General features: G+C 42.2%; 1 protein-coding gene and 1 long non-coding RNA gene across 2 annotated transcripts; one reads left to right on the top strand and one right to left on the bottom strand.

The window, feature by feature from the left end:
* Nucleotides 1-13627: 13627 nt before the first annotated feature.
* Nucleotides 13628-14137, bottom strand: LOC143876878 (uncharacterized). Its single transcript, XM_077378559.1, has one exon. It carries the CDS (start codon nucleotides 14135-14137, stop codon nucleotides 13628-13630), a length of 510 nt encoding a protein of 169 aa, XP_077234674.1.
* Nucleotides 14138-15104: 967 nt separating this feature from the next.
* On the top strand, nucleotides 15105-15973 carry LOC143876435 (uncharacterized). The gene is made up of 3 exons (XR_013250381.1): nucleotides 15105-15242; nucleotides 15380-15424; nucleotides 15532-15973. It is a non-coding gene; the product is annotated as an uncharacterized LOC143876435 (long non-coding RNA).
* Nucleotides 15974-16269: the final 296 nt, after the last annotated feature.

Consider the following 16269-nt stretch of genomic DNA (forward strand, 5'->3'; position numbering starts at 1 on the left):
CTTTTGAAAATAAAAAGTAGCCATGGATTTGATATTTCCACACCCCCTGCTATTAGAGGGTACTGGAGGAACTTCCTCCAAGCTGTTCTGAAGCCACGTTTTGTTACCTAAAGAGGTGGTGCAAACTAGTGAGGAGAAACATAGAAGAATACACCTGAGTTGACGGATAATCATTATTTGGAACTCAGTTTTAAAAATACCATTCATGGAAGGTTGAGAGCCGGCGAGGTAAGCGACATGCATGCTCCTTAATTAGCTAAAGTTAAAGTAAATCCCCGTAGTCGTCAAGTCATCTTAATGAAACTAATATATAGTTGCATATCCGTAGATTTATATAACAAACAGAAAGCATGATAAAAATTATTCTGATTTTCACTTCCACGCCAAGCTATCTATATACAGAGACCACGATACTCACAGTCGTCCAGCTAGCTTCTCTAGTGGAAGAAGCTCTTTCTTGAAACTTTGTTTATCCACGTAAACTATAAAGAGAGACAGGATAGAAATCTTAAATAATCACGTTGCCATCGCAGTGGTAGCCATCTATCTCACAAAAGTAACACATCAAGGCTATGCTCGAGCATGAAGAAGGGCTCACCGTCTTTCAGGGAGGCCCTGGTGGATTGTTATGTCCGACGCCAGGACTGGGGCCTGGAGTTGTTGGTCGGAAAGCTTCCACCTCGTATTTCTTGTAGCTGGTGCATGCCTCTTTCGACGATCCTCCAGGGATCACGGGTACATGCCACTCTAGTTTTCTTGCTGGAGCTAAGTAGAAATTTATTGAGAAAAGAAGAACAAGAAGCAGCAGTGTGGCCTTTGGAGAGGAATTTCCAAGAGATGTGGCCATGGATGGTTTAACCAAGTGAAAGAGTTACCAGAGAGAGGGTCTCTAGGTTATAAACCAAATGGGAAGAGAGAAAAAGAAGGGTGTGAAGCTTGATCGCTTACAGTTGGAGGTAGCTGGTGTCCGTGGGTGCTATTTAAGATGGTTTTCAGCACGTTGACAGGCCCCACAGGGAATGGAAAAACAAGTCCAACAATTAACCTAAACACAAAAAAATTTCCACTCTTTTGGTAGGGTAAGCTACAATGAGAGAAGGGGACAAAGGGAAGAATTTTTTCTGCACGATAGATACGTAATTGGCTCTCCTTGTGTACTAAATATGGTTGTTATATTTAAAGTTTTGAGGTGGGATTTACCAAATTAATAAACCCTTTCAGTTTTTTCTTGGATCGAAGAAATGTCTAAGCATGTATCCTTAGAAAATGTGCATGCCCTTAGTAAAAAAAAATTGCCTCTCTCTCTCTCTCTCTCTCTCTCTCTCACACACACACACACACACATTGCGGCAACCACTATGGGAAAGGGCTTAATCTGACCATGCAAAGCGTTGGACCCTTTATATCACGTTTGATATATATTATATATCAAACGCCCAAGCAAACCCTTCTCTCTCTGTTTTTTTTTTAATGGTAAAGAATTGTATTAACCTAAAGAAAGAATCGGGGATCAATCAAGATGATCAATCTATAACCCAAGAAATCACATATCAAGGGGAGAGGAAATCAAACAATTCCAATATATGCCGCCCTTGAGGTTCCTTCCCTTGCTAGCATATCTGCCTCACTGTCCACCCATCCTCTTACACTATGGAAAGAAATGGCGGATCCCTCACCTCAATTCATAATCTCATCAATCTATTGATCAAATCGCCAAGTATGGGGGATGGTCCTCTTCAACCATTTTATCGCATTTAGTGAGTCCCACTCCACTATTACTTGATCGCCAAGGATGTTGTCGTGAATCAATTGTATTCCTTGATATATGACTATTATCTTCGCCTAGCTAACTGGAATATGCAATCCCAATAGGCCTGAGAAAACCCAACATGGGTGCAGCCACTATGGTTAAAAAGAAAAAAGAAGACAACCTACTCCTGCTGGCCCAGGATTTTCCAAACTAGAGTCATTGAAGTTTAGCTTGACATATACCTCCATAGGCAGGTCCTAAGACTGTGCAATGATTTGCCAGCCTCTGCTCCCACTGAAGTGGGCTTCTTTCCACACCCTCCATAAATCGTCCACCGGAGCAAATTTGAAAGTAGGTAGAGGTCTAACCCATGAAATTGTCAACACCATCACCTTAATGAAGAGGACTTGGGGAAACTTTACTAGGCCCTGAACACCTTGGCATTTCCATCTTTCTATAACACTATCCTTCTAGTTTCTACTGGGGTATAAACATCCAATTATCAAAGAGTTCATAAATCCTGGATGGAAACACCCATGCTATACCAAATCTACAAAGGATTTTGCTCCATACACACCTTGCCGTTCTAAAATGATGGAACATATGATTTACTGTTTCTCCAGTATCCATACATAATGCGTAGTGATCGATAATCCAAATATGTCAGTTTCGAAGATGATCCAAAGGATTTTATCCATAATTGTGGTGCAAGAAAAGTTGCAAACCCCTGGGGCCCGGAATAATCCATACTTAGGCACTGGCAATGTTGAAGAATTGGATGCAATCAGATTGTAGAATTGACTTGATAGTGAACGACCCATAAGAGCACCAGTTCCAAACCCTTTTATCAGCACAAGACCTCTTTATGTAGCAGGACTCCATCTTTTCTAAGATCCTCGCCCCCATCTCTATCTCCCTATCAAAGAGGTTCCTCCTGAAAGTAATCTTCCATATTATCTCATTAGCCTCAATCTCTCATCTCTCACTCCTACTGCGAACAAGTCTGAGAAGGTCTCTTTTAGAGAGACCTCTCCAACTCCTCATCCTCTTAATTAGAGGATTAGACCTTTGTTTTCGGGCAGTGATAAATCGACCCCCTAATATCTTAAATTGACTCCCATATCCCCTCTCTCTCACTCAGCACTGCCCTATATGGGGGTTGATTTATCACTGCCCTTGTTTTTTAGAAATACCATAAACGTTTTGGGCCCCACATGTGTCATGTGGATGCGATCTATGGATCGGACCATCAACCCCAACTCCAGCCGGATTCCAAACACACCCCCCCCCCCCCCCCCCCCCCCCGCGGCATAATTAATTCCGTTGACCCCCACCTAGATTGAATGATCCTAGGCCTTTGATCCATCAAGTCTGGGGTAGTATTCTCCTCGAAAAGCCAAACCATTAATTTATTCAGGCCTTTATCTAAAGGAAGGCTTAATTTATTCAGGCCTTTATCTAAAGGAAGGCTGGAAGGGATCTCCATTTAGCATGGAAAGTGGACCATGTGGGTCGCCTCATGATGATCCATAATATCAATGGTCTCAATTAACCATGCATACACCCCGGGAATATCTAAGCAATTTTGTAGACCATCCTTTTTCGTGAATTTCCATCGATTGAACGTAGTAGACAAATTCAGTTGTGAGGTAGCTCTTTTCTTTTAAAAAAGAAGGGCCACAAAATGGCTTTATGCGAAGTTGCCTGGCGGCTCCCTTTTTAAATTTACGGAGTAAAGAAGTCAATAACTCCACCTTCGATAGACCTTCTTTTTCCTTGACTATAAGAATTGGAAATTATTAGCTTCTATAGTTAACTGTTGAGAAAATCCGCCGGGCAATCCGATCCAATCGTGCACAAATTAAACGAAAAAGTAAAATAATAAATCAAGCCACAAGATGAACACCAAGATTTTACGTGGTTTGGCCAAGCCTACTCCACGGGCAAGAAATACGATTTTCCACTATCAGATAAACAAAATACAAGGATTCCAATGGATTAATCTCAAACCCACAAACCCGCAACTTTTTCCTTGATTCTCAAACCCAAGATCGTACACAAGAGAAACCCAGAAAACCCCGAAAGAAAACCCAAGAAGAACCAGACAAGAAACCCAAGAAAAAACCCTTTTCTTCCTTCTTCTTCTTCTCTCTCTCCCTTAGGGTAGCCGTTACACCCCAAGCCTCTCGCTCGTTCTCTCTTGCCGTCATTCCCTAAGAGAAAACACTCTTTTGGTATTTAGGTTTTTCCCAAAACCTAAAAAGGTAGATTTCCTTTTTGCGTCTTGTCTTCCCACCCAAGCAAGCTATGGTGGGTGGGAAATAAGGCAACTTTCTAACAATCTCCACCTTGACTTATTTTCCAGTCACCTGAAGATTTTCTGTTGATGTTGTCATCGGTCTGCTATTACGGTAAACCATCATTGGCCTTCTAAAGTACCAGCTACATACCCTCGAATCACCTTGGTTCTGACTCCTCCCAATTCGATCAACACGGCCAATGCACGTGTGTAGCTGTCAACCCGTTGACTCACCTAGTCAACCTTAGAGAGGGATCTCGATCCATCCTCCCTAACGCAGGTACTGTCATCCTCTCACCATCGTCTGCAACTTGGAAACTCATCTTTGCACCAACTGCGAAAAAGACCCTACGCGTGCATGCGCAACCACTTTGTTTCCAACCAACCATTGAGATCTTGGGAACATTAGTCACCGTGTCCCTGATCAGACGATATAATTAGCCACACTTCTCTCATTTCATCAGAACCATACAGCCACGTGTGATTTCCATGGCTCCACCTGCAGCTAAAAACCTGCAACCCCTAGAGTTCAACGGGCCAATAGATACTAGATTATTCTGTATCTTTGGGACATACGTCACACCGCGCAAAGTACAAACCACTCCATCAAACATTTTGATCTTCACCGTCCCAACTCCAGTGACGTCGCAGGTAGACCTGTCACCCAAGGACACTTCACCGGCTCCTATATCTTGGAACGTATCAAAATATTCCTTCCTGGAGTATACATGAACAGAGCACCATGAATCTAAAATCCACTCATCATGAGGACAAGTGTGATTACCTGTGGAGACTGTGAGAACATCTCCAAACGCTTCGCTCTGCTCATCCGTTACCGCCACCTTCAAATTCATAGCACTATTGTCCGCCTGGTCAACTCGCTTTTGACAATATCACTTGATGTGGCCATACTCCTTGCAGCGGTAACATTGCACTCCATTTCCGCTGACCCTGGATCTTAATCTGCCTTTTCCTGATCCCCTGTCAGACGACCGTCCTCTTTGATTCCCACCATGAACAACCAACTCATGATCTTCACTTACACCTAGAACGGGTTTCTTCCGCATTTCATTCGATAAGAGTGACGTCGTGACTTCCTCTAACTTTATTGTATCCTTACCATACAACAAAGTCGTCAACCTTGTGGAGCTCATTCACAAGCCCGTTGAACACCGTAATGTGTTCTAGAAGATCCCCGCCGTCCTGCGTCTTTAGCCCGTACAATTGCTGCTTCATATACAATTTGTTGGCGAAGCTTTTTTGACATGTAAAGCTTTTCCAACATCTCCCATAATTTAGGTGCATCTTCTTCTTTCATAACGTTAAACATAACGCTATCTGCCAGATATAGTCAAATTGTGCTGACCTCCTTCGACTCAATGTCTTCTCACTCGGCATCCGTCATCTTCTCCGTCTTCCCATCCTTTTCTTTCAACGCCTTACCCAAGCCCTGTTGAATTAGGATATCCTTCACCCTCATCTGCCATAGGGTGAAACTGTCATTTCCATCAAATCTGTCGATGTTGAACTGAGTAGAACTTAATTTTACCGTCATCTCATATTACTTCGTAGTTCTCGGTGTATGCTCCACCTCGAACAAGAATATTTCTTGAACAATCTTTCTACTCCCAAAGGTCCTACCACAATACCCACGATCTCTCCAACCGGCCTCAACGATCGCTCCAACCTGAACTCTGATACCACTTGCTGAGAAAATCCGCCGGACAATCCGATCCAATCGTGCACAAATTAAAGGGAAAAGTAAAATAATAAATCAAGCCACAAGATGAACACCAAGATTTTACGTGGTTCCGCCAAGCCTACTCCACGGGCAAGAAACATGATCCTCCACTATGAGATAAACAAAATACAAGAATTACAATGGATTAATCTCAAACCCACAAACCCGCAACCCTTTCCTTGCTTCTCAAACCCAAGATTGTACATAAGAGAAACTCGAGAAAACCCAAGAGAAACCCGAGAAGAAACTCAAGAAAAAACCCTTTTCTTCCTTCTTCTTTTTCTTCTTCTCTCTATTTCTCTCTCATCCCTTAGGGTAGCCGTCACATCCCAAGCCTCTCATTCGTCCTCTCTTGCCGTCCTTCCCTAAGAGAAAACACACTCTCTTTTGGTATTTAGATTTTCCCCAAAACTAGGTAGATTTCCTTTTTGCCTCTTGCCTTTCCACCCAAGCAAGCTACGGTGGGTGGGAAGTAAGGCAACTTTCCAACATTAACAATGGTCGGCCTCAATCTCACCGCATCCAAATTTAGGATTCCTTGAGCTGAACGGCGCCCTCCCATTGGCTGCCGTCTTCTTTTAAGCAAATCCCTTTTGCATGCTCGCACTATAAAATGGCAATCTCTACCACATATACTATTTTTCTTTCTTTAGTTTGAACAACCAAATCTTGTCTATGTAGATTTCATGGGGTAACCCACACGAATGGAGAAAGTGTCCCTTTATTTCTTTAACTAATCCTATGGTTTAAATCATTATAAACTTGGTCCATCCACGTGATCCCCTCAATGATAATCCTTATATTATAAGTGAACTTTTTTTTTTTCTTTCTCTTTTAGGGTTGGGGGCATATATTAGCAAAGCCTACCCAAGGTTCGATCATCCCCAATTGTTAGGAATATTAGCAATTTTGGCTCATAATAACAGTTAGCATAAGGTTCTCTATGAGTAGAGACCAGCTTGATAAAATAATATTGAAAATAAATAAATAATTAGGAAAGGACTTTTAGTTACAAATCGATAATTTGCAAAGTTTTCCCGATGATTTGTTGAGAAGTACTACGAACTGTCCAAACTGTCCTAAAATAAATAAATAAAGGGAGATGATAAATTCGCACCCCTTATAACGTGGATTGCGGCAGACTTTTAACGCTTAATGACATCAAATTAATCACATTATAAGGGGTACGAATCATCCTACAGGGGGTGCAAATATATCATCACCCTAAATAAATAAGAATGGGCTTTTACTTACAATCCCAAATTTACAGTGTTCCCAACAAGCCATTGAGAATTATGAAACGGCTTGAAAAAGTTATAACCTTTTTCCATAGGTTCGTTTTTTATAAGTAAAAAGGGACGTAAAACAATTTTACACCCATTTAAATGTAAAAACGGGCATAAATTTTTTTTACACCCATAATGGAGCCGAAATGAAAATTTTTCTTCTATTTTTTTTTTGGAAATTTCAATCCTGCTCGGCAATGAAATTTTTTCCTTGGGATCCTTTTTTCATATAAAGTTTTGCTTTGCATTGGAATTTTCTTTTTCATAGAATATTTCTCCATGCAAAAATAAATTTCTATATAAAAAATAATTGGAAGTTACATATAAGAAATAAAAACCAATTCTTTGGACAAAAATTTAGGCATTTTTTTGCCTGAGATTTTATACGGTGCCCAGGGTGAAGTCAAGTGTAGGTGGTACCATTCTTGATATTTGATCCAATAGCAGACGTACCACTATTTAAGAGTCTGCTGCTCGATCAAATATCACGGGTGGTAATTTTATCGTACCAACTACACTTGACTTCAAGGTCGGGCACCAACTACACTTGACTTCACTATCTCGATCATACATTGTTGTGAAAAACCCCAAATAGCAATATGTGATTTCAATGGCAAAGTAAAACAAAAGAATAAACACAAGCAATCACACAAAGATACAAAGATTTACGTGGTTCGGCAAAAGCCTACTCCACGGCAGAGGCGACGAGAAAATCCACTATAAGATTCAGTGATTACAAGAGAAGATCGGTCTCTCTCTCACCAAACCCACTAGAAACCCTAGCACACCCTTTTCCCCTTTCTTTAGAGCTCTCAACCCTCTTTACAAGACTTGCACATGAAATAAGCCCTAAAAGCCCCTTTATATAAAGCGGGCTTTAAGTTAGTCTTATCGGGCCGAAAAACACATAAGCCCACACATTGCCGAATAAACGGGCCTAATCCGGGTCGCACACAATATTTCGGACCATAAACGGGTTTGAATTCAAGACACCCAACTCAACATACATACATAAACTCACCAGTCTCTCTCTCTCTCTCTCTCTCTCTCTCTCTCTCTCTCTCTCTCTCTCTCTCTCTCACACACACACACACACACACACACATGTAAACCATCGTCTCTCACACTTCCCTTGGATCCAGCTAGATGCCTAATAGAGATCTCATCTTCAAGGTTGGGGCCTGCAGAAATCAATGGCCTAAACACATCTTAAAGGACGCCATATGCCTGATCAAAGGTGTAGACTATTCTGATGAGAGGGGGGGGTGGGGGGGGGGGGCGCCTAAGCCCAGGGGCAGAGCTACATGTAGGATAAGGGGGGCAGTTGCCCCTGTTGAGTTGGGCCAAATCCTTAATAGGCCCAACTCAATTGGGCCCTGCCCCTTTAAAATTTGAGGGCCTGCGCCCCTTATGTATAAGCATGTATAAGCTTGCCCCCCTTATGCATAAATCCTGGCTCCGCCACTGCCTAAGCCCTAAGGCAATAGGTTAAATTAGTGATGACTAACAATCTTCATGGACCTCGTGGAACAACTGGCAATGAACACTGCTATATGATCATTTTTCCCCTTAGAAAAAAAATGCTCTAGAAAATTTTTTTCTTAAGCATTTGGATGAGAAATTTTACAAATAGGTGTTTTCATGAAGGAGAAAGCCTATTCTACGGTCTTTTTTTTTTTAACCCGGAAAGATAACGAGCCAAGGGCGGATCGACAAATTTATATATAAAAAGTTGGGACCATACAAGAGGAGGGGAAACCTCCTAGCCATCAATACAGGAAGCCGTAGCCTTAGAAAGAGAGTAAGGAGGAGGGGAAGCCTCTAACTCGACAAAATAGCAAGCAAAAGCCATAGGAAAAAGACAACAATCAATGCTTATAAGGGAGAGTGCCCTTTAGTTGATCTTGCTTCTGATGTTGGGAAGGCCAAGTGCATCACATCTTGCTGCCCCTCTTGCCAGGTGAGGCATGGAGGGCCAGGAGGGATAGAACAAATTGGATCTTGATGAGCAGCTGAAGTTTGCAAGGGCATCTGCAACTGAGTTTCCCTCTCTGAATTGGTGATTGCAAGTGGGAGACAAAATGCAAAGGAGTGGTTGAATCTCTTTCCAGAGTTATTGGATTGCCCAAGGGATTTGCCCTTTCCCGTCGATGAGATCGATTAGAACTTTGCTATCTGATTCCACGATCATCTTGCTCATATTAAAGGCCTTGCAACAACAGAGCCCGTCCAAGAGTGCACGAGTTTCCGCAACCATGTTAGTGCCTTTCTCGTAGTAAAGAGAGAAAGCTAAGATAGTCGTTGATTTTTCATTTCGAATAACTCCTCCTCCACCTGCTTCCCCAGGGTTCCCCTTCAAAGCTCCATCTATGTTGAGGCTAAGAGTTTCTTTAGGGGGTCTCTTCCATAGAATCTAGCAATCCTTTTGAATCCTTGGACGGCAAGAAGAAATGCCAAGCTGGGACAGAGAAAGAACCTCTAACAAGTTTGGTTCCTTGAGAGGAGAATTGCTACAATCTAGGTTTCTGATACCCTCTGAAATGGTGCTGATGATTCTATTGGTGGAATTAGATTTTCCTTCCATTCGTCTGCTACACCGCTCTTTCCAAATTTCCCAAGCTATGATGGGCGTTGTGAGGCTGAATAGATGGGCTGCTTGATTTTTTCTTTTATTTCCTGCTTTCCACCAACTTATAATTTCTAGTCTTGATAGGCTGAAATTGGATCAGATTGAAGTTCCAAAGATTGGCAAACTCTGACCAAATAGATCGAGCTAACTCTCCTTCTATGAATAGGTGGTTCATGGTTTCCTCTTTATGGATCGAGCAACAAACACATTTGGATGGCGCCTGAGTGTGCTTGCTTTTTATTCTTTCATCTATGGCAATGGCTTCCTGGAAAACTTTCCAGAGGAAACAACTGATTTTTGGAGGAAAAGATCCCAAGGTTGGTGCGGCCCAGTTCACATTACTATTTCTAGTCCGTTGACGATCCATGCTGAATTGGTGCTAAAGGTGCCTGATGGGGTGGGACACCAAATCAGAATATCTGGAGATTCATTCAATTGGAGCCTGGAGTTGAACAACACCTCAATCCAGGCTGTCGAGAGGTGTGGTTCAATGATCTCCATGTTCCAGCCCCCTGATGGAAGAAGCATGTCTTTGATGGTAGCAATGATGTTTATGTCTTCTCTATTTTCAGCCAAGACGAATAATGGGGTGCTACCCATCCAAAGATCAGCCCAAAAAGAGATGGATCCATTTCCAACAATCCATCTCGAATTTTGAATCCAAGTAGCTTGAACAGATAAGATTTCTTTCCACATTTTTGAACAACCACGAGTTGGTTGAATTAAATTCAAGTGATGTTTTCTGCAGTATATCGATCTGATAAGGGAGCTCCATAACGAGTTGTTAGCGTGAAGGTGGTGAAGAAACTTTAATCTGAATGCTGAGCTTAGTTCCGAAAGGGATTTAGTTGCCAGGCTGCCCTCAACTTTGGGCTTGGATATGAGACTCCATGATACCCAGTGCATTTTGGCTCCTTGATCACTGCTGCCCCACCAAAAACTGGACAACAAGTTCTCTATTCTCTTTAGGACCGCTTTCGGAGGACACATTGCTGATAATGTGTGAATAGGAGTGCTTGATAGGACATGATTGATGAGAACTAATCTCCCAGCTTGGGAAAGTAGTTTTCCTTTCCAGCCCTCTACTTTCTTCTTATCTTCTAAATTAAATCATCGAAGAAGCTAGATTCACACGCCCTACATAGAGAGGTACTCCCAAGTAAGTGATTGGTGGAATTTTATTAGTGAATCCAGTTGTGCTTGCGATAATTTTTCTTCTAGATGGGGAGGTCTTCTCAGAAACAGCAAAGCAACTCTTTGATTTGTTAACTAGTTGGCCTGATGCTTGCTCATATCTACCAAGGAAGGACATGACTTGTTTGAGGCTATTTTTACTCCCATTTGAAAAAAATATGGTGTCGTACGCGAACAAGCAGTGGGTGATCAGGATGCTGCCTCTGCTCCTTTGAAAATATGTTGCTCGGCCTTCTCTAAAAATAGAGGAGAGCCCTCTGCTTAGAACTTCCTCTGCTAGAATAAATAGGCAGGGCGACAAGGGGTCTCCTTGTCTCAATCCTCGCGAAGATCTAAAGAATCCATTGGGCTCACCATTCAGGATGACTGAGAACCAGCAACTTTGGGTAGCCTCCTCGATAAGCTTTCTCCATTGGTTAGAGAATCCAAACATTTCTAACACATCTTGCATGAATTTCCAATTGAGTCTGTCAAATGCTTTGGCCATATCTATTTTTAGCATCACATTGCTTCATCTTTTTTTTCTTCTTCAACCCTGTCATCATTTCTTGAGTGATTGCTATGTTGTCTGAAATGAACCTGCCTTTGACAAAAGCTCCTTGTTCTAGGGAGATTAGATTTGGCAATGCTTTTGCAAGTCTTGATACAGTAACTTTGGAGAAAATCTTATAACAAAAGTTACAAAGGCTGATGGGTCTGAAGTCTGAAAAATCTTTTGGGTATTCCAACTTTGGGATCAATGAAATGAATGTAGATGAGTTTGTCTCAAGAAGATTTCCTCGTGGAGAATAGCTTCATTCAAGTTTGATCTAGCCCTGCTTAGAGCCTCAATATTTTCTTGGTTTGGATTGCCTTGGTGAGCAACTTCTGCTTTTAGGACCTCATCCTCCTGGCTTTTGATGTTTTGAAAAATATTACCAAATATCTCCTTGTTCCAGGTTTTTATGACTCTTTTGGTATTTTTCAGTTTTACGGATAGTGCCTCCAGTGGGTTTCCATCCACTTGGATAGACCAAGCCTCGGCTACAATTGCTTGGAATTGGGGGTGCCTAGTCCACATGGCTTGGAATTTAAATGGTCTGATGATTGGTGAAGATGGAGCATGGATGCTTATAAGGAGTGGACAATGGTCAGAGCATGTGCGAGATAAGTGGGTAACTGAGGTAGCTTGAAAGTCATTCAGCCATTGGTAGTTGAGGAGCGCTCTATCAAGCCTAGTCCAAACACAACTTCCATTTCTTTGATTGTTACACCTGGTGAATCTCGATCCTGTGAAGCCTGGATCAATCAGATCCGCATCATCAATGGCTCCTTGAAATTGCCTGCAGGAAACAGGGTTAGGAGGCCTCCCACCCAATTTTTCTCTAGCATTAAGAAGGGCATTAAAGTCCCCCCCCCCCCACCAACCAGGCCGTGTGAAATACCTGACTGCAATCACAAAGATAGGACTAGAGCTCTCTCCTCTCTACCATAGAGCAGCTGGCGTAGACGAGAGAGAGAAAGGCCACACTTTCAGATTGGAGGTGAGTTAGCTCAACTGACATGGCTTGAGACATGGTAGATACCAGTCTCATACTAAGAGATTTGTTCCAAAGAAGCCAAATCTTAGAATAACCAGTGAGGTTAGTCAAAGTATGCTCGAATTTCAGCATTTTGGCAAGGTTTTGAATTTTCTGATCATTTACTAATGGTTCCATCAAAGCTATATAGCTAAGGTTGTACATCTTTGATATCACTTTCAGTCTCCTCCGAGTGAGGCTATTTCTAACCCCCCTGATATTCCATATAATGCCGCTAATCATGGAGAATACCTTCCTGAGGGCCTTCCTGATCGGGTTGAGGTACTTGTTTTTTTTTCTGGTTTTTTTTTCTGCACTCTTGGAGTCTCTTGAAGATTTTGAGCCGCTAGCATGGTCTTGCAAAGGATCTTCAGTTGGAAGAGCTGCAAGTGAAGGGTTTGATGAGGGAGCTGTGCCATAAGATGGATCTTCAGGAGGCAGAGTAGCCAAGCTACCGGTTGGACAACTGAACAATAGAGATTCTATTGGAGTAAGGCTTTGCATAGGTTCTTCTGAGGGTTGCAAAGTGCTGTCCTTATCTAAAAGGATAGCAATTCGGATGTTGTCCTCTCTTACTTTTTCAGAAAGCTCTTGTATTCGAACATCAAAAAAATCTTTCCTGCTATTAGTTCTGAATACGAAGGATTTTTTGATGGGATTGAACCTACTGAAGTTGGGCCAGGGTTGAGGAGGCTTTTTGACGATTTGACGGGAACAGATACAGGCAAGGTAGAGGGTTTTTGTCCTTTGTCCTGTTTTGGCTTTGGGTTTTGCTTGGGTTTGGAAGAGTTAGCTGAGCCTGTTGGTAGGGGGGTATGGGCTTCTGAGTCTAATTCTACGGTAGATAGATTTGTGGGTGATGCTAAGGATTGATGGATAATATCCATTGATTGGGTGAGGGCAGTAGGTTGGTCCGCTTCAGGGGGTTGGTCTGGTTCAGGCAAGGCACAGAGAGGGTCTGCTTGGAAATCATTATATAGGCCGGACTGGTCTATGATCGGGTTGTCTTGGACATGGTCAGATATTTGCATATCAGAGCTCTCCAAATTACCTGGACTATCTGCATCACTATCTATTGTAGCTGGATTAGGTTGAGGGACAGCATTAGTTGTGATATTGTCTGCTAAAGTTATTGGTTCCACAATCTTTCTTTGGAATGAGGTCTCTACTCAGGCCTTGGTTGTTCCTTCTATCGTACTTCTTTGTGCATTAGCATCTTTTCTATCTCCTAACTCTTTTTCATTTTCAGTAGCTGCTTGGGTCACTTGGATCAGAGGAGAGAATTTGTAAATTGAGTGATTGTGACCGAATTTGTGGCAGTAGTTGCAATAGAATGGAATTCTTTCATAAACGACCTTTTGCCATCTGCCTTTCTGCCCAGGGAATCCCAGCCAGATCCATTCGGGGTGGGGTGCATTGATTCTGAGTCCAATACACAGTCTAGCAGCTTCTGTTCTAGTTCCTATAGATGTTGGACCGTGAATCTTTAAGACCCTTCCAACTAACCCTCCAACAGAGACCAAAAAGTCTTCATTGTAGCAAAATAAGGGTAGGCCTGGGAGGGTTATCCAAACTGGAGCAAGAGGGGGTTCTTCTCCCGGGGAGAAATCGGGAGTCCACCTTAGGAATCTCACAAGAAGACCTTGAATTTTGATGTTATCTGCTTGCCAAACTGCCATAAAGTCCGTGTCTGTTCCTAGCCTGATTAGTAAGTGCCTCTGATCTCATAAGAAGACCTCTAAGCCTATTCTACGGTTAGGACCCAACCGGGTCAATGAGTCTTATTAGCCATTACAGGTCCGCCATTGACTTTACTCCCACTAGCATCGAATGATGCTAGCAACTTGATCATGTACAATGAAAATTCCTTCATAGCAAGGAATCCACCATTTGGTTGATCATTATATATATTTTTTCCTTATCTGTCCATTCCCTTGGACACCAATTTCACCATCTTCTCTGTTCCAGGAGACAGAAATTTTACTCTGAGAATCTCTCTCTCTCTGAGAATCTCTCTCTCTCTCTCTCTCTCTCTCTCTCTCTCTCTCCATGGAGAGTACAGAGATATGAGATGCTCCCATCAACGTCTCCCTCCAAAAGGCCACATTTTGGAACTCTCTCCATGAAGTGATTTCATCTCTCATTTGGTATTTTTGGTTGGCCTAGCTTGTTGTGGGGAGGATTTCATGAAAAAATCATAACAACTAGATCACAAAAACTATTACGAATGGAGGGCTTTTAAAAAAAAGATCAATGGGCCCATGCCATGACCACAAAATCAGACTAAGTAGACTTATCCCAACTGCTTGATAAGCAACACGCAAATCAACCGTCAGGAGAAACAAGCGAAGGCCCACATGTGAAACAACCAATTATCCTACCCTACATGTGAAACAAACAACCAAGTACTCCAAATGCATAAGCTGTTAGGGTTGGTGTGTGGCCCCTCTTTTCAGGGTTGGCCTACACGTGGCACATCCAGTCCCTCTCTTCTTTGGGTTTTGAAAAACTTAGCCCCATACTTCCTCTAATCCCTTGCTAATAGTCTAATAGCAAGGGGTGTGGAAATATCAATTGCTTCTGAAAATAAAAAGTAAGCATGGATTTGATATTTCCACACCCATTGTTATTAGAGAGGTTGGATGATGTTCCTCCAGACCAGTGTGGAGCTAAGTTAGGTGTTTTTGGGTCCTTGGGGTTGGCCATTGAATGTGGATTTTTAATTTAATAATTAATTGAACCAAGGGCAATTTGCTCTGTACAATGTGGACTGTTCCTTAAGCGGTAATTAATCTATTTTTTCTTTTCTTTTTTTATTTTATAGCGCTTGTATATTTTTGGGTTGAGAGGTCTCATGTATTTCTGTTTATTTTCCCATATTATTCTTCCCTGCTTCATGTTTTTTGTTTGTGTTTTTGTAGTGTCTCTAAAAGTTCAAATAATTGGGTTCGAAGGTTTCAACAACGGTTCAATCCTCTCTTTCTATATATTTGTAATTTTTGTTGTTGTTTTGGAATGGGTTGGGGTTTGTTTCTGGGGTTTTAAATTCTGATGGTTCCTCGTTTTTAATTAGAAATGGCGGAAAATCAGGGGATGGTATTGAATCAAATGGTGGCCGGGTCTCTCCCAACCCACTTTTCCCCAATCTCTCCCCGGAAGTCAAATCCTCCGCTCGAATCCGTTTTGTTATGAGCAAGCTGTCCTATGGCTTTCCGGTGGGCCGGCCTCAATGCCAATCACACTCCTCGTTCGTGGAATCACAGGGTCGACCTTCTCGGTTCGAAGCCATATATGTGGGATGCCATGAAGCAAGAACAAGGCCATTGCAACTAAGGCGAAAATTACTTTTGGGTTGATGATTATCAGGGTGGGGTGGAACTCACAGAATGCGATGCATTCCTGACGACCCTGCTCGGAAGAGCCACTCAACTTCCTCAATGTCATCAACTACCTTCCAGGTATGAAATTCTTTAGATGTTCTGATTAATCAGAATGATATATTATTACCCATGCTTTGTCCCTTTGGGAAACCACAATGCCATGATTGCTTTTAATGACATTGAATCTGCTTACCGCCTCCTCTCCTTGATGAGATGATCTTAAATGGGTCATTCCAAGATTCCCTTACCTGTAACAAGTAAAAGTTCCTAATAATTAATAAACATAAGGGAATTAATAGGGTAGACTCCCCACCGATGGGTGTGACCCAAGACAATGGCATATATGTCAATCAAGCTGATTAACTTTGACGATGGCTAGCGGTTGAATTGTAAGCGTTGTTGGTGGTTGGTGTCTTCTAAGCTTTATTTTT

Source organism: Tasmannia lanceolata, unplaced genomic scaffold, assembly GCF_043159265.1.
Source record: "Tasmannia lanceolata isolate RefF3 unplaced genomic scaffold, GAP_Taslan_0.1 ptg000005l, whole genome shotgun sequence".
NCBI classification, from domain to species: Eukaryota; Viridiplantae; Streptophyta; class Magnoliopsida; order Canellales; family Winteraceae; genus Tasmannia; species Tasmannia lanceolata.